Source organism: Oncorhynchus keta, chromosome 36 (genome assembly GCF_023373465.1).
Source record: "Oncorhynchus keta strain PuntledgeMale-10-30-2019 chromosome 36, Oket_V2, whole genome shotgun sequence".
Lineage (NCBI taxonomy): Eukaryota > Metazoa > Chordata > Actinopteri > Salmoniformes > Salmonidae > Oncorhynchus > Oncorhynchus keta.
The window spans coordinates 28,160,127-28,181,400 of NC_068456.1; the positions used below are offsets into that span (position 1 = coordinate 28,160,127).

General features: G+C 52.0%; 1 protein-coding gene across 2 annotated transcripts in view; it reads left to right on the forward strand.

Annotated features, from left to right (window-relative positions):
- Positions 1-21,274, forward strand: part of LOC118380482 (methylcytosine dioxygenase tet3-A-like) — a 115,416-nt gene that overhangs the window by 1,097 nt on the left and 93,045 nt on the right. For both annotated transcript variants that reach the window (XM_052498759.1, XM_052498760.1), the window contains exon 2: positions 245-2,990. In XM_052498759.1, the coding sequence (XP_052354719.1) occupies positions 435-2,990 (2,556 nt within the window). In that variant the 5' untranslated portion in view covers positions 245-434. The remainder of the gene's footprint in view (positions 1-244; positions 2,991-21,274) is intronic.

The window sequence follows — 21,274 nt, forward strand, 5'->3', positions numbered from 1 at the left end:
TGCAGTTCAAGATGTCTAAACATCTGCTACAAATTATACAATTGGGTTCTATTATACCCAGTACATACAAAAAAAACGTGTGACCAGGCATGTTTTGTTAGGAAAATAAAAAGGTTTTCTCCTTAGTGTTGTCAGTCAAACACTGATGTGTTTGGGTGTGTTATATAGTGTTATATAGTGCACTAATAGAGAAACAGACAGTTATTTTAACATATTTTTTATTTTCTTTATCAATTCCCTCCAGGTCCTTGCACAGGTCTTCAACATGGTGGGAAAATAAATCAACATATGAGTGTCAGTGTAAGCCAGTAATCCACTCTCAAAAAAATTAAGGAAGAGAGAAAAAAAAGTTGAAGTTGTAGCACAGCTGAGAACAACCATTCACCTGGTTCCCATGCCGACTGCCCCATCTCTGCCCTCTCACATCCTCCACTATGCCTCCTACTCCCAAACCCCCTAAGAGACAACCCCCACCACAGACAAGGAATGGCTGCAAGGTGATACCCACAACAACAACCACCACCACCACCGCCAAGAGGCAGATCTCCAACTCCAGCAAGTTTAGAGGAAAAGCCTTTGAGAGCCCACAGTCGACACCGAAACCACCCCGAAGATCCACAACCAGGACCCAGGCCCAGCCGGCCAGAAGCCCAGGGAGGAGTGGGGTTGGCAGGCTTGGCAGTCAGGTCCCGGGGGGGTCCCCTGGTAGGGTTAACCATGCCCCTGTGCATGTAACAGGATCAGTGAGGCTAAGGAGCCGGGGTAATCCTCTGCTCCAGCATGGGGTGGGAGAGGATCCGCCGGGGTGCAGGATGTCCTTACGGGGCATGGGGTGCTCCAAGAAGTTTCCTCCCCTGACGGTAAAGCCTAGCAGGGGAGGGAAGAAAGCCAGAGGGAGGGGGGCGAGGGGAGCAAGGGGTCAGAGATGTAGCGAAAGACCTGAGGAGTCTGACCCTGGTAGTATAGTCCCTAGTATGATTGACCAAGAGAAGGAGGTAGTCAGCCATGATAGTGAGGGCCAACCTCTTAACCTAAGGACTGAACTTGATGACACTTCCTGTGTTGACCAGCAGGAACCAGAAGTCAGTCATGATAGTGAGGGCAAACCTAACCAGAGGACTGAACTTGATGACCATTCCTGCATTGACCAGCAGGAGCCAGGAGTCGGCCATGATGGTGAGGGCAAACCTCTTATCCTGAGAACTGATGACTCAGCTAGTGATGACAAACATGAAGAGTTAGTTGCCCATAATGGTGACGCGGTTGGTACTGACCCACACAATAAGCCTTTCAGCCAGAGTGGTGAGGGCAAACACTCTGAGCTCAATGACCCCATCAGTGTTGACCAACAACAGGAAAAGCTAGTCAATAATATTAGCGAGGGAAATTCAGCGCAATTCTACCAGAGCCATGAGCTTGGTGACTCTACCAGTGATGAGAGGCAGGAAGTGTCAGTCGTCCCTAAAGGTGAAGACAAAGCCAAGATTAACCTTGGAGCTGAGCAGATTGAGAACGAGCAGAGAGAGAGAGATACTCATGCAGAGGAGCAGAGAGGAGGGGAGAGGTTGGAGAAGGACAGAAAGGAAGCAGTAGAGGAGGAAGCAGTGGAGGAAGGAGAGAAGACTGATGAAGAAAAGAAGAAAGCAGAGGGGGAGGAGAGAGTGGAGATAGTCAAGGTGAAGGAGACCAAGGAAAGAGAGGAGAAAGACGAGAGATTGGAGAAGAGAGATTTTATCAGCAGACCTCCAGACACAAGCTCCAGTATTTCTGTCTCTCAGCCCCAAAAGCCACCTCTGCAGGATGATGTGTTGATGATGAAATCACCTGTCCATCCCCCATCTGTCGCTGAACCAGCTACCTCAGACCTGGTGTCACCCCCTCTCCCTCATCCTCACCCGACCTTTACACTTCACCCCACAATGTCACATGACATTAAGGTTCTGAACCACGGTGCAAAACTAATCCAACCTACCCAAACTGTTGAAATCCATAAACCTTTAAAAGTTCCAACTACTTTCCATCAGACATCACAGACGACCTCAGTGCACCCAGTATCACTAAGTCTCTCAGTTGCCTTCCTCAGTGAACCCCACAAGTCTCTATGTGTAATCCCAGCGAACCCAGCACCCGGTCAGAGCCCAGAGAGCCCTGTCTCTCCAGAGGCTAGACAACTTCTCAGACCAGTGGACAAAGAGACCAAAGAGTCATCCAATCACCTCAATGTAAAATTATCTTCATCATCTGCATCATCATCGTCAGACCTGTACACCAACGCGGAGGTCCCCATCACTGTGTCTGTACCTGACCTGGGTCCATTGTCAAACAACCACAACAATTACCCAGAAGAACCACCATCATCATCATCACTCCCATACACAAAGAAAGACGTCTTCACCACTGGGTCTGAACCAGACAAAGACATTGTATCTGTCTCTGATTGTGACCTGGGTTCTGGTCCAATGACTCACAACAAGTACAACCAAGATGAGCCACAACCATCACTCCCAAACACAGACACAAGGTCTGAACCGAACACAGGGTCTGAACCAAACACAGATATTGCATCTGTCTCTGTATCTGATCTGGGTTCAGTGCCAAAGACTTCCTGCATCCCTAACCAGGAGAGTTCTAGCTCCAAGTTCTCATTCTCCTTCTCCTGCAGCTCTGAGAGCACCCAATCCTCCTACTCCTTCGACACTGAGTCAGAGACTGGATATGGGGAACTTAGCCCCCCTGGACACCCTAGCCTGGACCTGGGACACCTGGACGGGGGTACATCTCTGCCCCGAACCCCACGGATCATCCAGAGGAGGGAGAGGAAGAAGAGGAGCCGGTGTGGAGGGTGTGAGCCGTGCCTAAGGAAGATCAACTGTGGCCAGTGTAGCTGCTGTCTGAACCGCAGGACTGGACACCAGATCTGTAAACTGAGGAAGTGTATGGAGCTGAGGAAGAGGAGGCCAATGTCACTGCTCACACTAACATCTACTCAGGTAAGGTTTTCTCTAAGGCGTAGAGTAAACTTTAGGCTAAAACTGGAAAAGGCTGCTTATAAACTCCCTATAAACCCAGAACTTTTTAACGTTGTATTAGTCACTTGTGTATAACCATTATAAGGAGTTTAAAAGCAGACCTTAAGGTAAATTTGACCAAGTCAATTGACCCTTCCTTAGAGAATACTGTACGTGCTGAGAAAGTCACCTAACTGCAACTGACCCCAAAGCCACAGAGAGTCTAAAGCCAGCTTGTTATTGTCACTACTTCTCTAAGTTGTCATATGCCTGTGGCGATGCTATGCTATGGACTGACTGAGAGGATACGTGAGGCGTAGTCTGTTGGTCTGTGACAGTTTATGGTGTGTGTGTGTGTGCGCGCTCTGGGTTCTCCAAAATATGTGGTGAAATGAAGTGGGAGGAGAGAGAGCATGTAAAGGGCTGAGGATAGAAAAGGATGGGCTCAGTTGGAGAGGATAGAATGTTCTGGACGGTGAGATTGGATTGATTTACTACTATATGAGAAATAAAAGGGTACTGTGCTTGATAACTGTGGTCAACAAAGGAGGTGACATAAGGAGGGATTCACGGGTCCCTGCGGCTGTCCTCCACCCACAGGGGCCAAAGAGACCAGGGCCAAGGGGTCTTACCCCTCTACTGTCCTCTGCTCTCCACTCTGGCCCCATGACAGCATGGAGCCTAATGTTTCATGTGTGCCAGCCTAGTCCACATAGTAAAATCACAATAAGAGGTAATTCAACTCCCATGGATTTAAATTCAACAGCATTTTGGGGTTTATATGATCCCACCCCCATTTTGAGTTAAAACTACTCTGGTCATAGGGTTGATTATTATTACATTTATGGCCATTTCACCCTTTCAGTGTCGTTTTTAATTCACTCCCATGCCATTTTACACTTTTCTTGTGTTGTTTTGAATTAACAACTCCGTCAGAGTACATTTTTACTCTTGCTGTTTGCTTTGTAAATCCAACCACTTACAGATTGCAATTGTTTAGAATATTGTGTTATTTATCTTTGCATAGCATAAGATCAATAACAATCGATGTACATGCGAAAACACAGATGTTAAAACAAACTAATTCTAAAAAAATACAAGTTAAAAACATTAACACTGTGAATGTAACACTTCTTGCAGTGTACTTCAAAGAAGTGAAACGAGTGTGTGGATAATCCATACAGATGTAGGATCTTAATTTGATCAACCTGTTGCAGGAGAACTTGTAGTGTATTTGACATCACCCCTGGTTAAAGGGGGAATAAGGCAGCCCAAGCGTTAACACAGTAACTTTCAGGTACATGGGGCTGTAGTGGAATGGTAGTGGTTCTGTAATGAACAGAAACAGAGGTAATGAATGCACTGTACACAATTCAAGATCACACTTTATTTGGATAGTCCGGATTTTCCATCTGTAGATGCTCTACAGATGGTCATACTATCAACAAACTATCTGTTGATAAGCAATTGCTTGGCTAAGGTTATAGTTAGGGTTAGGTTTAGAGTTAGGGTTAAGTTTAGGGTTAGGTTTAGAGTAAGGGCTAGGGTTAGGTTTAGAGTAAGGGTTAAATCAAATCAAATTTTATTGGTCACATACAGTCGTGTCCAAATGTTTTGAGAATGACACAAATATTAATTTTCACAAAGTCTGCTGCCTCAGTTTGTATGATGTCAATTTGCATATACTTCAGAATGTTATGAAGAGTGATCAGATTAATTACAATTAATTGCAAAATCCTTATTTGCCATGCAAATTAACTGAATCCCCCAACAACATTTCCACTGCATTTCAGCCCTGCCACAAAAGGACCAGTTGACAGTTAACACAGGTGTGAGTGTTGACGAGGACAAGGCTTGAGATGACTCTGTCATGCTGATTGAGGTCGAATAACAGACTGGAAGCTTCAAAAGGAGGTGCATGGAATCATTGTTCTTCCTCTGTCAACCATGGTTACCTGCAAGGAAACACGTGCCGTCATCATTGCTTTGCACAAAAAGGGCTTCACGGGCAAATATATTGTTGCCAGTAAGATTGCACCTAAATCAATAATTTATCGGATCATCAACAACTTCAAGGAGAGCGGTTCAATTGTTGTGAAGAAGGCTTCAGGGCGCCCAAGAAAGTCCAGCAACTGCTCGGACCGTCTCCTAAAGTTGATTCAGCTGTGGGATCGGGGCACCACCAGTACAGAGCTTGCTCAGGAATGGCAGCAGGCAGGTGTGACTGCATCTGCACGCACAGTGAGGCAAAGACTTTTGGAGGTTGGCCTGGTGTCAAGAAGGGCAGCAAAGAAGACACTTCTCTCCAGGAAAAGCATCAGGGACAGACTGATATTCTGAAAAAGGTACAGGGATTGGACTGCTAAGGACTGGGTTAAAGTCATTTTCTCTGATGAATCCCCTTTCCGATTGTTTGGGGCATCCGAAAAAAAGCTTGTCCGGGGAAGACAAGGTGAGCGCTACCATCAGTCCTGTGTCATGCCAACAGTAAAGCATTCTGAGACAATTCATGTGTTGGGTTGCTTCTCAGCCAAGGGAGTGGGCTCACTCACAATTTTGCCTCAGAACACAGCCATGAATAAAGAATGGTACCAACACATCCTCCGAGAGCAACTTCTCCCAACCATCCAGGAACAGTTTGGTGACGAACAATGCCTTTTCCAGCATGATGGAGCACCTTGCCATAAGGCAAAAGGGATAACTAAGTGGCTCGGGGAACAAAACATCAATATTTTGGGTCCATGGCCAAGAAACTCCCCAGACCTTAATCCCATTGAGATCTTGTGGTCAATCCTCAAGAGGGGGTGGACAAACAAAAACCCACAAATTCTGACAAACTCCAAGCATTGATTATGCAAGAATGGGCTGCCATCAGTCAGGATGTGGCCCAGAAGTTAATTGACAGCATGCCAGGGCAGATTGCAGAGGTCTTGAAAAAGAAGGGTCAACACTGCAAATATTGACTCTTTGCATCAACTTCATGTAATTGTCAATAAAATCCTTTGACACTTATGAAATGATTGTAATTATACTTCAGTATTCCATAGTAACATCTGACAAAAATATCTAAATACAGCAAACTTTGTTGAAATTAATATTTGTGTCATTCTCAAAACTTTTGGCCACGACTGTACACATGGTTAGCAGATGTTAATGCGAGTGTAGCGAAATGCTTGTGCTTCTAGTTCCGACCATGCAGTAATATCTAACAAGTAATCTAACAATTTCACAACAACTACATTATACACACAAGTGTAAAGGAATGAATAAGAATATGTACATATAAATATATGGATTAGCGATGGCCGAACGGCATAGGCAAGATGCAGTAGATGGTATAGAGTACAGTATATACATATGAGATGAGTAATGTAGGGTATGTAAACATTATATAAAGTGGCATTGTTTAAAGTGACTAGTGATACATTTATTACATCCCATTTTTAATTATTCAAGTGGCTAGAGATTTGAGTCAGTATGTTGGCAGCAGCCACCCAATGTTAGTGATGGCTGTTTAACAGTCTGATGGCCTTGAGATAGAAGCTGTTTTTCAGTCTCTCGGTCCCAGCTTTGATGCACCTGTGCTGACCTCGCATTCTGGATGATAGCGGGGTGAACAGGCAGTGGCTCGGGTGGTTGTTGTCCTTGATAATCTTTTTGGCCTTCCTGTGACATCGGGTGCTGTAGGTGTCCTGGAGGGCAGGTAGTTTTCCCCCAGTGATGCGTTGTGCAGACCTCACTACCCTCTGGAGAGCCATGCGGTTGTGAGCGGAGCAGTTGCCTTACCAGGTGGTGATACAGCCGGAGAGGATGCTCTCGATTGTGCGTCTGTAAAGGTTTGTGAGTAAAGGTTTGTGAGTGTTTTTGGTGACAAGCCAAATTTCTTCAGCCTCCTGGGGTTGAAGAGGCGCTGTTGCGCCTTCTTCACCACACTGTCTGTGTGGGTGGACCATTTCAGTTTGTCCGTGATGTGTAGGCCGAGGAACTTAAAACTTTCCACCTTCTCCTCTACTGTCCCTACGATGTGGATAGGGGGATGTGCCCTCTGCTGTTTCCTGAAGTCCACGATCATCTCCCTTGTTTTGTTGACGTTGAGTGTGAGGTTATTTTCCTGACACCACACTCCGAGGGCCTTCACCTCCTCCCTGTAGGCCGTCTCGCCGTTGTTGGTAATCAAGCATACCACTGTAGTGTCGTCTGCAAACTTGATGATTGAGTTGGAGGTGTGCATGGCCACGCAGTCGTGGGTGAACAGGGAGTACAGGAGAGGGCTGGCAACGCACCCTTGTGGGGCCCCAGTGTTGAGGATCAGCGGGGTGGAGATGTTGTTTCCTTCTCTCACCACCTGGGGGGTGGCCCGTCAGAAAGTCCAGTACCCAGTTGCACAGTGCGTGGTCGAGACCCAGGGTCTCAAGCTTAATGACGAGTTTGGAGGGTACTATGGTGTTAAATGCTGAGCTGTAGTCAATGAACAGGATTCTTACGTAGGTATTCCTCTTGTCCAGATAGGTTAGGGCAGTGTGCAGTGTGATTGCGATTGCGTCATTTGTGGACCAATTAGGGCGGTAAGCAAATTGGAGTGGGTCTAAGGCATGGGTGTCAAACTCTGACCCGTGGGCCAAATTTGGCCCACGGGGTAATTATATTTGGCCCGCGAGACAATACCAAATTACTACTAGAGCTGGCCCGCCGGTATTATACAGCGCATTCACCACTAATACTACGAATCCCATAATGCTCTGCTGTTTTCGCGCGCCAATCAGGACAGGACAGGACCCAGAAACGCTCTCTCCTCTGTGACAGTAGTCATAGCAACATAGACGCTACAACTGTCAGCGAGCTAACCCGTGCCAAAAATGCCGAAAAGAAAGGCAGAAAACAGGAGCTTTCTGGACAAGTGGGAGGCAGAATATCTGTTTACATATGTAAAAGACAAACCTGTTTGTCTTGTTTGTGGAGTCAACGTGGCTGTAAGTAAGGAGTACAACATTAGACGACACTATGAAACGAAACACCATGACAAATACAAGGACCTGGACATGACTCAAAGGAGCCAGAAAGTAGAGGAGATGAAAAGAAGTTTGGTTTCACAACAGAATATGTTTAAAAAAGCCACATCACAAAGCGAGGCTGCTGTAAAGGCTAGTTATATAGTGGCAGCAGAGATCGCAAAATCAGCCCGGCCCTTTAATGAGGGAGAGTTCATGAAAAAGTGCATGATGAAGGTTTGTGACCTCGTATGCCCAGAGAAAAAACAAGCATTTTCAAACGTGAGCCTGAGCAGGAACACAGTAGCTGATCGCACATGTGATCTTGCCACCAATCTGTATGACCAGCTGATGGAAAAGGGAAAATATTTTGTTGCGTTCTCCCTCGCTGTGGATGAGAGCTGCGACGCATCTGATACTGCTCAGCTGTCAGTCTTCATCCGTGGAGTGGACTCAAATCTGTGTGTTACGGAGGAGCTATTAGGATTCAAATCAATGCATGGCACAACCACAGGAAAGGAAATCTTTGAGGAGGTTTCCAAATGTGTAACTGAAATAAAGCTGTTGGATTAACGACAGATGCGCCAGCGATGTGCGGTAAAAAGAGTGGACTGGTGGGCATGGTTCGGGAGAAGATGCGGGAAGAGAACTGTGCAGGTGAGCTAACTGTTTACCACTGCATCATACATCAGGAAGCACTGTGTGCCAAAGCCCTAAAGATGGAACATGTTATGACCACAGTAACACAGGTAGTTAACTTTATAAGAGCCAAAGGTCTAAATCACCGCCAGTTTAAATCTTTTCTGGAGGAGTGTGGTTCGGAATACGCAGACGTGCCGTATCACCCAGAGGTGAGATGGCTAAGCTGAGGAAAAGTACTGAACAGATGTTTCGAGCTGCGTGAGGAAATATGTCAATTCCTGGAAACCAAAGGGAAGGATACAGCAGAGCTCCGGGAGCAAAAGTTCCTGTTGCGAGCTGGCCTTTCTCTGTGACATCTCGAGCCATCTCGATGCGCTGAACCTGCAGCTTCAGGGGCGGGGGCGCATCATCACAGACATGTACGCTGCAGTGAGGGCCTTCAAAACTAAACTGTGCCTGTGGGAGAATCAGATGCTGCAAGGAAACCCTTGCCATTTTCCCTGCTACCAATCCATAAAAGCGCAGATCTCTACCGCCGTGTTCCCATGCGCACAGTTTGCTGAAAAACTCAGTGTTCTCGCCGCTGAGTTTAGCCGGCGATTTGCCGACTTCGATGCCCAGAAATGCAAGTTTGAACTGCTTAGTAATCCCTTCGCAGTTGATGTGGAAAATGCACCAACCAACATCCAAATGGAGCTGATTGAACTCCAGTGCAACGACACGCTGAAGTCAAATTATGATGCTGTGGGCGCCGCACAGTTTCCACGGTTCATCCCTGACACAATGCCTCAGCTCCGCACCCAAGCTGCTCAGATGCTCTCCATGTTCGGCAGCACTTATCTATGCGAGCAACTTTTCTCCTCGATGAAGATGACCAAAACAACTCACAGGAGACGTCTGACTGATGAACATCTTCGCTCGATACTGAGGATTTCTTCAGCTCAGAGCTTGAGCCCAGACATTGATGAACTAGCATCCAAGAAGAGATGCCAGGTATCTGGCTTGGGCACATCAGATTAGACCATTGTGCAATAATTAACGTTTTCTTTATGCACTTTTTCTTGCTACAAGGCATGGGCTTGAATGGTTGATTGATTTATTATCATTTTATTTGTAAAATTATTAGCCAGTGGAAAAAGTTGATTTTGGTATTTAAATCAGAAGGCTGCAAATAGAAAAGAGGCATACAATTTTTATTTACATTTTATTTATTCAATAAATGAATGCCATTGATGTGTTTTTTCATTTGAAATATGATTTTGCATGTCTCCACTATTAAATTATATATTGTATGGTAATAAGCTATGCTTGTTCCATATTCAATGTTAAAGCAAAACTTGTTTGGGTCCATATTAAAAGGTTAATTTGTTCAATGTTGGCCCGTGACTTTGTTCAGGTTTTACATTTTGGCCCACTGGGTATTTGAGTTTGACACCCCTGGTCTAGGGTTGGATGGGGAGTGGAGTGTGCAACTTGAAAGGGCTGTGAGGTGCTGATAAGAATCACCGAAAGGGAATATACAGTACCAGTCAAAAGTTTGGACACACCTACTTATTCCAGGGTTTTTCTTTATTTGTATTATTTTCTACATTGTGGAATAATAGTGAAGACATCAATGAAATAACACATGGAATCATGTAGTAACCAAAAAAGTAGTAAACTAATCAAAATATATTTGAGATTTGAGATTCTTCAAAGTTGCTACCCTTTGCCTTGATGACAGCTTTGCACACTTTGGGCATTCTCTCGACCAGCTTCATGAGGTAGTCACCTGGAATGCATTTCAATTAAAGTTCATTTGTGGAATTTCTTTCCTTAATGCGTTTGAGCCAATCAGTTGTGTTGTGACAAGGTAGGGTTGGTATACAGAAGATAGCCCTATTTGGTAAAAGACCAAGTTCACATTATGACAAGAACAGCACAAATAAGCAATGAGAAACTACAGTCTATCATTACTTTAAGACATGAAGGCCAGTCAATCCGGAAAATTTCAAGAACTTTGTCGCAAAGAAGTTAAGTCGCAAAAACCATGAGGAAACTGGCTCTCGTGAGGACCGCCACAGGAAAGGAAGACCCAGAGTTACCTCTATTGCAGAGGATAAGTTCATTAGGTTACCAGCCTCAGAAATTGCAGCCCAAATAAATGCTTCACAAAGTTGAAGTAACAGACACATCTCAACATCAACTGTTCAGAGGAGACTGCGTGAATCATTCCTTCATGGTGGAGTTGCTGCAAAGAAACCACTACTAAGGGACACCAATAATAAGAAGAGACTTGCTTGGGCCAAGAAAATACGAGCAATGGACATTAGACCGGTGGAAATTTGAGATGTTTGGTTCCAACTGCTATGTCTTTGTGAGACGCAGCATAGGTGAATGGATGATCTCTGCATGTGTATTTCCCACCGTGAAGCATGGAGGAGGAGGTGTGTTGGTGTGGGTGTGCTTTGCTGGTAACACTGTCAGTGATTTATTTAGAATTCAAGACACACTTAACCAGCATGGATACCACAGCATTCTGCAGCGATACGCCATCCCATCTGGTTTGTGCATAGTGGGACTATCAGTTGTTTTTCAACAGGACAATGACACAACACACCTCCAGGCTCTGTAAGGGCTATTTGACCAAGATGGAGAGTGATGGAGTGCTGCATCAGATGACCTAACCTCCACAATCACCCGAACTCAACCCAATTGAGATGGTTTGGGATTAGTTGGAGTGAAGGAAAAGCAGCCAACAAGTGCTCAGCATATGTGGGAACTCCTTCAAGACGGTTGGAAAAGCATTCCAGGTGAAGCTGGTGGAGAGAATACCAAGAGTGTGCAAAGCTGTCATCAAGGCAAAGGGTGGCTACTTTAAATAATCTCAAATATAAAATATATTTTGATTAACACTTTTTTGGTTACTACATGATTCCATATGTGTTATTTCATCGTTTTGATGTCTTCACTATTATTCTACAGTGTAGAAAATAGTTTTAAAAATTAAGAAAAACCCTTGAATGAGTAGGTGTGTCCAAACTTTTGACTGGTACTGTATATTTCCCATTATCTCCATTTATCACTGGGAGTCAGTGGACAGGACTGGGCCTCTGGAGGCTAGAGGGAACAGGACTGGGCCTCTGGAGTCTAGAGGGAACAGGACTGGGCCTCTGAAGACTAGAGGGAACAGGGCGGGGCCTCTGAAGACTAGAGGGAACAGGACTGGGCCTCTGGAGGCTAGAGGGAACAGGACTAGGCCTCTGAAGGCTAGAGGGAACAGGACTGGGCCTCTGGAGGCTAGAGGGAGCAAGGCCTCTGAAGACTAGAGGGAACAGGACTGGGCCTCTGGAGGCTAGAGGGAACAGGACTGGGCCTCTGAAGACTAGAGGGAACAGGACGGGGCCTCTGGAGGCTAGATGGAACAGGACTAGGCCTCTGGAGGCTAGATGGAACAGGACTGGGTCTCTGAAGACTAGAGGGAACAGGACGGGGCCTCTGGAGGCTAGAGGGAGCAAGGCCTCTGAAGACTAGAGGGAACAGGACTGGGCCTTTGGAGGCTAGAGGGAGCAAGGCCTCTGAAGACTAGAGGGAACAGGACGGGGCCTCTGGAGCCTAGAGGGAACAGGACTGGGAATCTGGAGGCTAGAGGGAACAGGACTGGGCCTCTGGAGGCTAGAGGGAACAGGACTGGGCCTATGAAGACGAGAGGGAGCAGGACTGGGCGTCTGAAGAATAGAGGGAACAGGACTGGGCCTCTGGAGGCTAGATGGAGCATGACTGGGCCATTGGAGGCTAGAGGGAACAGGACTGGGCCTCTGAAGACTAGAGGGAACAGGACTGGGCCTCTGAAGACTAGAGGGAACAGGACTGGGCCTCTGGAGGCTAGAGGGAACAGGACTAGGCCTCTGAAGGCTAGAGGGAACAGGACTGGGCCTCTGGAGGCTAGAGGGAGCAAGGCCTCTGAAGACTAGAGGGAATAGGACTGGGCCTCTGGAGGCTAGAGGGAGCAAGGCCTCTGAAGACTAGAGGGAACAGGACTGGGCCTCTGGAGGCTAGAGGGAGCAAGGCCTCTGAAGACTAGAGGGAACAGGACGGGGCCTCTGGAGCCTAGAGGGAACAGGACTGGGCCTCTGGAGGCTAGAGGGAACAGGACTGGGCCTCTGAAGACTAGTGGGAACAGGACTGGGCCTCTGGAGGCTAGATGGAACATGACTGGGCCATTGGAGGCTAGAGGGAACAGGACTGGGCCTCTGAAGACTAGAGGGAACAGGACTGGGCCTCTGAAGACTAGAGGGAACAGGACTGGGCCTCTGGAGGCTAGAGGGAACAGGACTAGGCATCTGGAGGCTAGAGGGAACAGGACTGGGCCTCTGGAGGCTAGAGGGAACAGGACTGGGCCTCTGAAGACTAGAGGGATCAGGACTGGGCCTCTGGAGGCTAGACGGAGCAAGGCCTCTGAAGACTAGAGGGAACAGGACTGGGCCTCTGGAGGCTAAAGGGAGCAGGACTGGGTCTCTGGAGGCTAGAGGGAGCAGGACTGGGCCTCTGAACACTAGAGGGAACAAGACTGGGCCCCTGGAGGCTAGAGGAAACAGGACTGGGCCTCTGGAAGCTAGAGGGAACAGGACTGGGCCTCTGAAGACTAGAGGGAGCAGGACTGGGCGTCTGAAGAATAGAGGGAACAGGACTGGGCCTCTGGAGGCTAGATGGAGCATGACTGGGCCATTGGAGGCTAGAGGGAACAGGACTGGGCCTCTGAAGACTAGAGGGAACAGGACTGGGCCTATGAAGACGAGAGGGAGCAGGACTGGGCCTCTGAAGAATAGAGGGAACAGGACTGGGCCTCTGGAGGCTAGATGGAGCATGACTGGGCCATTGGAGGCTAGAGGGAACAGGACTGGGCCTCTGAAGACTAGAGGGAACAGGACTGGGCCTCTGAAGACTAGAGGGAACAGGACTGGGCCTCTGGAGGCTAGAGGGAACAGGACTAGGCCTCTGAAGGCTAGAGGGAACAGGACTGGGCCTCTGGAGGCTAGAGGGAGCAAGGCCTCTGAAGACTAGAGGGAATAGGACTGGGCCTCTGGAGGCTAGAGGGAGCAAGGCCTCTGAAGACTAGAGGGAACAGGACTGGGCCTCTGGAGGCTAGAGGAGCAAGGCCTCTGAAGACTAGAGGGAACAGGACGGGGCCTCTGGAGCCTAGAGGGAACAGGACTGGGCCTCTGGAGGCTAGAGGGAACAGGACTGGGCCTCTGAAGACTAGTGGGAACAGGACTGGGCCTCTGGAGGCTAGATGGAACATGACTGGGCCATTGGAGGCTAGAGGGAACAGGACTGGGCCTCTGAAGACTAGAGGGAACAGGACTGGGCCTCTGAAGACTAGAGGGAACAGGACTGGGCCTCTGGAGGCTAGAGGGAACAGGACTAGGCATCTGGAGGCTAGAGGGAACAGGACTGGGCCTCTGGAGGCTAGAGGGAACAGGACTGGGCCTCTGAAGACTAGAGGGATCAGGACTGGGCCTCTGGAGGCTAGACGGAGCAAGGCCTCTGAAGACTAGAGGGAACAGGACTGGGCCTCTGGAGGCTAAAGGGAGCAGGACTGGGTCTCTGGAGGCTAGAGGGAGCAGGACTGGGCCTCTGAACACTAGAGGGAACAAGACTGGGCCCCTGGAGGCTAGAGGGAACAGGACTGGGCCTCTGGAAGCTAGAGGGAACAGGACTGGGCCTCTGAAGACTAGAGGGAGCAGGACTGGGCGTCTGAAGAATAGAGGGAACAGGACTGGGCCTCTGGAGGCTAGATGGAGCATGACTGGGCCATTGGAGGCTAGAGGGAACAGGACTGGGCCTCTGAAGACTAGAGGGAACAGGACTGGGCCTCTGAAGACTAGAGGGAACAGGACTGGGCCTCTGGAGGCTAGAGGGAACAGGACTAGGCCTCTGAAGGCTAGAGGGAACAGGACTGGGCCTCTGGAGGCTAGAGGGAGCAAGGCCTCTGAAGACTAGAGGGAATAGGACTGGGCCTCTGGAGGCTAGAGGGAGCAAGGCCTCTGAAGACTAGAGGGAACAGGACTGGGCCTCTGGAGGCTAGAGGGAGCAAGGCCTCTGAAGACTAGAGGGAACAGGACGGGGCCTCTGGAGCCTAGAGGGAACAGGACTGGGCCTCTGGAGGCTAGAGGGAACAGGACTGGGCCTCTGAAGACTAGAGGGAACAGGACTGGGCCTCTGAAGACTAGAGGGAACAGGACTGGGCCTCTGGAGGCTAGATGGAGCATGACTGGGCCATTGGAGGCTAGAGGGAACAGGACTGGGCCTCTGAAGACTAGAGGGAACAGGACTGGGCCTCTGAAGACTAGAGGGAACAGGACTGGGCCTCTGGAGGCTAGAGGGAACAGGACTAGGCCTCTGGAGGCTAGAGGGAACAGGACTGGGCCTCTGGAGGCTAGAGGGACCAGGACTGGGCCTCTGAAGACTAGAGGGATCAGGACTGGGCCTCTGGAGGCTAGACGGAGCAAGGCCTCTGAAGACTAGAGGGAACAGGACTGGGCCTCTGGAGGCTAAAGGGAGCAGGACTGGGTCTCTGGAGGCTAGAGGGAGCAGGACTGGGCCTCTGAACACTAGAGGGAACAGGACTGGGCCCCTGGAGGCTAGAGGGAACAGGACTGGGCCTCTGGAAGCTAGAGGGAACAGGACTGGGCCTCTGAAGACTAGAGGGAGCAGGACTGGGCCTCTGGAGGCTAAAGGGAGCAGGACTGGGCCTCTGGAGGCTAGAGGGAACAGGACTAGGCCTCTGGAGGCTAGAGGGGCCAGTGGAGCTGGGCTGGGACTGGAGAATAGAGGGGACAGTGGAGCTGGACTGGGACTGGAGGCTAGAGGGGACAGTGGAGCAGGACTGGGACTGGAGGCTAGAGGGGGCAGTGGAGCAGGACTGGGAAAGGAGGCTAGAGGGGACAGTGGAGCAGGACTGGGACTGGAGGCTAGAGGGGGCAGTGGAGCAGGACTGGGACTGGAGGCTAGAGGGGACAGTGGAGCAGGACTGGGACTCTGGAGGCTAGCGGGAACAGGACTGGGCATCTGAAGACTAGAGGGAACAGGACTGGGCCTCTGGAGGCTAGAGGGAACAGGACTGGGCCTCTGGAGAGTAGAGGGAACAGAACTGGGCTTATGGAGGCTAGAGGGAACAGGTCTGGGCCTCTGAAGTCTAGAGGGTACAGGACTGGGCCTCTGAAGACTAGAGGGAACAGGACTGGGCCTCTGGAGGCTAGAGGGAACAGGACTAGGCCTCTGAAGGCTAGAGGGAACAGGACTGGGCCTCTGGAGGCTAGAGGGAGCAAGGCCTCTGAAGACTAGAGGGAATAGGACTGGGCCTCTGGAGGCTAGAGGGAACAGGACTGGGCCCCTGGAGGCTAGAGGGAACAGGACTGGGCCTCTGGAAGCTAGAGGGAACAGGACTGGGCCTCTGAAGACTAGAGGGAGCAGGACTGGGCGTCTGAAGAATAGAGGGAACAGGACTGGGCCTCTGGAGGCTAGATGGAGCATGACTGGGCCATTGGAGGCTAGAGGGAACAGGACTGGGCCTCTGAAGACTAGAGGGAACAGGACTGGGCCTCTGAAGACTAGAGGGAACAGGACTGGGCCTCTGGAGGCTAGAGGGAACAGGACTAGGCCTCTGAAGGCTAGAGGGAACAGGACTGGGCCTCTGGAGGCTAGAGGGAGCAAGGCCTCTGAAGACTAGAGGGAATAGGACTGGGCCTCTGGAGGCTAGAGGGAGCAAGGCCTCTGAAGACTAGAGGGAACAGGACTGGGCCTCTGGAGGCTAGAGGGAGCAAGGCCTCTGAAGACTAGAGGGAACAGGACGGGGCCTCTGGAGCCTAGAGGGAACAGGACTGGGCCTCTGGAGGCTAGAGGGAACAGGACTGGGCCTCTGAAGACTAGAGGGAACAGGACTGGGCCTCTGAAGACTAGAGGGAACAGGACTGGGCCTCTGGAGGCTAGATGGAGCATGACTGGGCCATTGGAGGCTAGAGGGAACAGGACTGGGCCTCTGAAGACTAGAGGGAACAGGACTGGGCCTCTGAAGACTAGAGGGAACAGGACTGGGCCTCTGGAGGCTAGAGGGGAACAGGACTAGGCCTCTGGAGGCTAGAGGGAACAGGACTGGGCCTCTGGAGGCTAGAGGGACCAGGACTGGGCCTCTGAAGACTAGAGGGATCAGGACAGGGCCTCTGGAGGCTAGACGGAGCAAGGCCTCTGAAGACTAGAGGGAACAGGACTGGGCCTCTGGAGGCTAAAGGGAGCAGGACTGGGTCTCTGGAGGCTAGAGGGAGCAGGACTGGGCCTCTGAACACTAGAGGGAACAGGACTGGGCCCCTGGAGGCTAGAGGGAACAGGACTGGGCCTCTGGAAGCTAGAGGGAACAGGACTGGGCCTCTGAAGACTAGAGGGAGCAGGACTGGGCCTCTGGAGGCTAAAGGGAGCAGGACTGGGCCTCTGGAGGCTAGAGGGAACAGGACTAGGCCTCTGGAGGCTAGAGGGGCCAGTGGAGCTGGGCTGGGATTGGAGAATAGAGGGGACAGTGGAGCTGGACTGGGACTGGAGGCTAGAGGGGACAGTGGAGCAGGACTGGGACTGGAGGCTAGAGGGGGCAGTGGAGCAGGACTGGGAAAGGAGGCTAGAGGGGACAGTGGAGCAGGACTGGGACTGGAGGCTAGAGGGGGCAGTGGAGCAGGACTGGGACTGGAGGCTAGAGGGGACAGTGGAGCAGGACTGGGACTCTGGAGGCTAGCGGGAACAGGACTGGGCATCTGAAGACTAGAGGGAACAGGACTGGGCCTCTGGAGGCTAGAGGGAACAGGACTGGGCCTCTGGAGAGTAGAGGGAACAGAACTGGGCTTATGGAGGCTAGAGGGAACAGGTCTGGGCCTCTGAAGTCTAGAGGGTACAGGACTGGGCCTCTGGAGGCTAGACGGAACAGGACTGGGCCTCTGGAATCTAGAGGGAACAGGACTGGGCCTCTGAAGACTAGAGGGAGCAGGACTGGGCCTCTGGAGGCTAGAGGGAGCAGGACTGTGCCTCTGGAGGCTAGAGGGAACAGTGGAGCAGGACTGGGACTGGAGGCTAGGGGGGCAGTGGAGCAGGACTGGGACTCTGGAGGCTAGAGGGAGCAAGGCCTCTGAAGACTAGAGGGAACAGGACTGGGCCTCTGGAGGCTAGAGGGAGCAAGGCCTCTGAAGGCTAGAGGGAACAGGACTGGGCCTCTGGAGGCTAGAGGGAGCAAGGCCTCTGAAGACTAGAGGGAACAGGACTGGGCCTCTGAAGACTAGAGGGAACAGGAAGGGGCCTCTGGAGGCTAGATGGAACAGGACTAGGCCTCTGGAGGCTAGATGGAACAGGACTGGGTCTCTGAAGACTAGAGGGAACAGGACGGGGCCTCTGGAGGCTAGAGGGAGCAAGGCCTCTGAAGACTAGAGGGAACAGGACTGGGCCTTTGGAGGCTAGAGGGAGCAAGGCCTCTGAAGACTAGAGGTAACAGGACGGGGCCTCTGGAGCCTAGAGGGAACAGGACTGGGCCTCTGGAGGCTAGAGGGAACAGGACTGGGCCTCTGAAGACTAGAGGGAACAGGACTGGGCCTCTGAAGACTAGAGGGAACAGGACTGGGCCTCTGGAGGCTAGAGGGAACAGGACTGGGCCTATGAAGACGAGAGGGAGCAGGACTGGGCCTCTGAAGAATAGAGGGAACAGGACTGGGCCTCTGGAGGCTAGATGGAGCATGACTGGGCCATTGGAGGCTAGAGGGAACAGGACTGGGCCTCTGAAGACTAGAGGGAACAGGACTGGGCCTCTGAAGACTAGAGGGAACAGGACTGGGCCTCTGGAGGCTAGAGGGAACAGGACTAGGCCTCTGAAGGCTAGAGGGAACAGGACTGGGCCTCTGGAGGCTAGAGGGAGCAAGGCCTCTGAAGACTAGAGGGAATAGGACTGGGCCTCTGGAGGCTAGAGGGATCAATGCCTCTGAAGACTAGAGGGAACAGGACGGGGCCTCTGGAGCCTAGAGGGAACAGGACTGGGCCTCTGGAGGCTAGAGTGAACAGGACTGGGCCTCTGGAGGCTAGAGGGAACAGGACTGGGCCTATGAAGACTAGAGGGAGCAGGACTGGGCCTCTGAAGAATAGAGGGAACCGGACTGGGCCTCTGGAGGCTAGATGGAGCATGACTGGGCCATTGGAGGCTAGAGGGAACAGGACTGGGCCTCTGAAGACTAGAGGGAACAGGACTGGGCCTCTGAAGACTAGAGGGAACAGGACTGGGCCTCTGGAGGCTAGAGGGAACAGGACTAGGCCTCTGGAGGCTAGAGGGAACAGGACTGGGCCTCTGGAGGCTAGAGGGAACAGGACTGGGCCTCTGAAGACTAGAGGGAACAGGACTGGGCCTCTGGAGGCTAGACGGAGCAAGGCCTCTGAAGACTAGAGGGAACAGGACTGGGCCTCTGGAGGCTAAAGGGAGCAGGACTGGGTCTCTGGAGGCTAGAGAGAGCAGGACTGGGCCTCTGAACACTAGAGGGAACAGGACTGGGCCCCTGGAGGCTAGAGGGAACAGGACTGGGCCTCTGGAAGCTAGAGGGAACAGGACTGGGCCTCTGAAGACTAGAGGGAGCAGGACTGGGCCTCTGGAGGCTAAAGGGAGCAGGACTGGGCCTCTGGAGGCTAGAGGGAACAGGACTAGGCCTCTGGAGGCTAGAGGGGCCAGTGGAGCAGGGCTGGGACTGGAGGCTAGAGGGGACAGTGGAGCTGGACTGGGACTGGAGGCTAGAGGGGACAGTGGAGCAGGACTGGGACTGGAGGCTAGAGGGGGCAGTAGAGCAGGACTGGGACTGGAGGCTAGAGGGGACAGTGGAGCAGGACTAGGACTGGAGGCTAGAGGGGGCAGTGGAGCAGGACTGGGACTGGAGGCTAGAGGGGACAGTGGAGCAGGACTGGGACTCTGGAGGCTAGCGGGAACAGGACTGGGCATCTGAAGACTAGAGGGAACAGGACTGGGCCTCTGGAGGCTAGAGGGAACAGGACTGGGCCTCTGGAGAGTAGAGGGGACAGAACTGGGCTTATGGAGGCTAGAGGGAACAGGTCTGGGCCTCTGAAGTCTAGAGGGTACAGGACTGGGCCTCTGGAGGCTAGAGGGAACAGGACTGGGCCTCTGAAGACTAGAGGGTACAGGACTGGGCCTCTGAAGACTAGAGGGAACAGGACGGGGTTTCTGGAGGCTAGAGGGGGCAAGGCCTCTGAAGACTAGAGGGAACAGGACTGGGCCTCTGGAGGCTAGAGGGAGCAAGGCCTCTGAAGACTAGAGGGAGCAGGACTGGGTCTCTGGAGGCTAGAGGGAGCAGGACTGGGCCTCTGAACACTAGAGGGAACAGGACTGGGCCTCTGGAGGCTAGAGGGAACAGGACTGGGCCTCTGAAGACTAGAGGGAACAGGACTGGGCCTCTGGAGGCTAAAGGGAGCAGGACTGGGCCTCTGGAGGCTAGAGAGAACAGGACTAGGCCTCTGGAGGCTAGAGGGGCCAGTGGAGCAGGGCTGGGACTGGAGGCTAGATGGGACAGTGGAGCAGGACTGGGACTGGAGGCTAGAGGGGACAGTGGAGCAGGACTGGAGGCTAGAGGGGGCAGTGGAGCAGGACTGGGACTGGAGGCTAGAGGGGACAGTGGAGCAGGACTGGGACTGGAGGCTAGAGGGGACAGTGGAGCAGGACTGGGACTCTGGAGGCTAGCGGGAACAGGACTGGGCATCTGAAGACTAGAGGGAACAGGACTGGGCCTCTGGAGGCTAGAGGGAACAGGACTGGGCCTCTGAAGACTAGAGGGAACAGGACTGGGCCTCTGGAGGCTAAAGGGAGCAGGACTGGGCCTCTGGAGGCTAGAGAGAACAGGACTAGGCCTCTGGAGGCTAGAGGGGCCAGTGGAGCAGGGCTGGGACTGGAGGCTAGAGGGGACAGTGGAGCAGGACTGGGACTGGAGGCTAGAGGGGACAGTGGAGCAGGACTGGGACTGGAGGCTAGAGGGGGCAGTGGAGCAGGACTGGGACTGGAGGCTAGAGGGGACAGTGGAGCAGGACTGGGACTGGGAGGCTAGAGGAGACAGTGGAGCAGGACTGGGACTGGAGGCTAGAGGGGGCAGTGGAGCAGGACTGGGACTGGAGGCTAGAGGGGACAGTGGAGCAGGACTGGGACTGGAGGCTAGAGGGGACAGTGGAGCAGGACTGGGACTGGAGGCTAGAGGGGACAGTGGAGCAGGACTGGGACTGGAGGCTAGAGGGGGCAGTGGAGCAGGACTGGGACTGGAGGCTAGAGGGGACAGTGGAGCAGGACTGGGACTCTGGAGGCTAGCGGGAACAGGACTGGGCATCTGAAGACTAGAGGGAACAGGACTGGGACTCTGGAGGCTAGAGGGAACAGGACTGGGCCTCTGGAGGCTAGAGGGAACAGGTCTGGGCCTCTGAAGTCTAGAGGGTACAGGACTGGGCCTCTGGAGGCTAGACGGAACAGGACTGGGCCTCTGGAATCTAGAGGGAACAGGACTGGGCCTCTGAAGACTAGAGGGAGCAGGACTGGGCCTCTGGAGGCTAGAGGGAGCAGGACTGTGCCTCTGGAGGCTAGAGGGAACAGTG